This window comes from Hippocampus comes, unplaced genomic scaffold (genome assembly GCF_001891065.2).
Source record: "Hippocampus comes isolate QL1 unplaced genomic scaffold, H_comes_QL1_v1.1 C16745384, whole genome shotgun sequence".
Classification (NCBI taxonomy): domain Eukaryota; kingdom Metazoa; phylum Chordata; class Actinopteri; order Syngnathiformes; family Syngnathidae; genus Hippocampus; species Hippocampus comes.
The window spans coordinates 1-784 of NW_017838048.1; the positions used below are offsets into that span (position 1 = coordinate 1).

Below are 784 nucleotides of genomic sequence, written 5' to 3' on the forward strand. Positions count from 1 at the left end.
ATTGTTCTCTCCTTTGGTTGTATGGCTTGCTGCTCTTACTGGGCTTGTCGTCTTCGTCTTCGTCGGAGTCAAAGTAGATCTTGTCGTACGTCTGAGGCTCGGAACGCGTTGAGCTGTCAACTCCGCTTCCGGAACCTTCCGCTGGATTTGACGTGGATCGGTAGTGTCAGAAATAGAAGCAAACAAGGGAACGTGCATTCATTCATTCAAATTCTGTCCTGGCATCAGTGACCTTTGGGTAGCCCGACACAATGACGCAGTGGCCTCAAGGCGCCTTTCATTCGGCAACTCCGTCAATGTCAGAGCGGCGCAGAAGGAGCTTTGTCCACAAGAGAGAGCTCTCACTGCATTCAATCAAATAAGCGTCTCGAGTTTCAAAACGTATGTATCGTTGCTTGCATTACGGGATCAAAAAGGGGCGTGATCTCATTCATTCCATATTTGGTACATTACGCACTTAGGGTTTGGTTTTGTTTTTATGGCCAAACATTGGGATGCGCCTTCAAGACTCGATATCGGTGGGGCGGCGGTTACGATGCGGACCTGTGCGAGCGGGCGCCCAGGTGTTCTCCATGGTCCTGAGGGTGGAGCTGAGCTCGGCCTCCATCTCCTTCTCAAAGTCATCGTCGCTGGACGACTCGCTCTCGCCCGTCAGGTACTCTCGGATCAGCTTCTTCTTCTGCTCCGGGGTGCCGCTCAGCAGCACGTCCAGCTCGTCCTCCGAACTACCGCAAAAAATACAAGTGCTTCATCAGTGCAACCTTGGTTGGAACATATATACACT

The 784-nt window shown here is 51.7% G+C and overlaps 1 protein-coding gene across 1 annotated transcript; it reads right to left on the bottom strand.

The window, feature by feature from the left end:
- Positions 1-12: 12 nt before the first annotated feature.
- On the bottom strand, positions 13-748 carry LOC109509054 (E2F-associated phosphoprotein-like; the record flags this gene model as incomplete). The annotated part of the gene is made up of 2 exons (XM_019858978.1): positions 13-141; positions 544-748. Coding segments are annotated over 2 exons (334 nt in total), but the record flags the coding sequence as incomplete, so codon positions are not given.
- Positions 749-784: the final 36 nt, after the last annotated feature.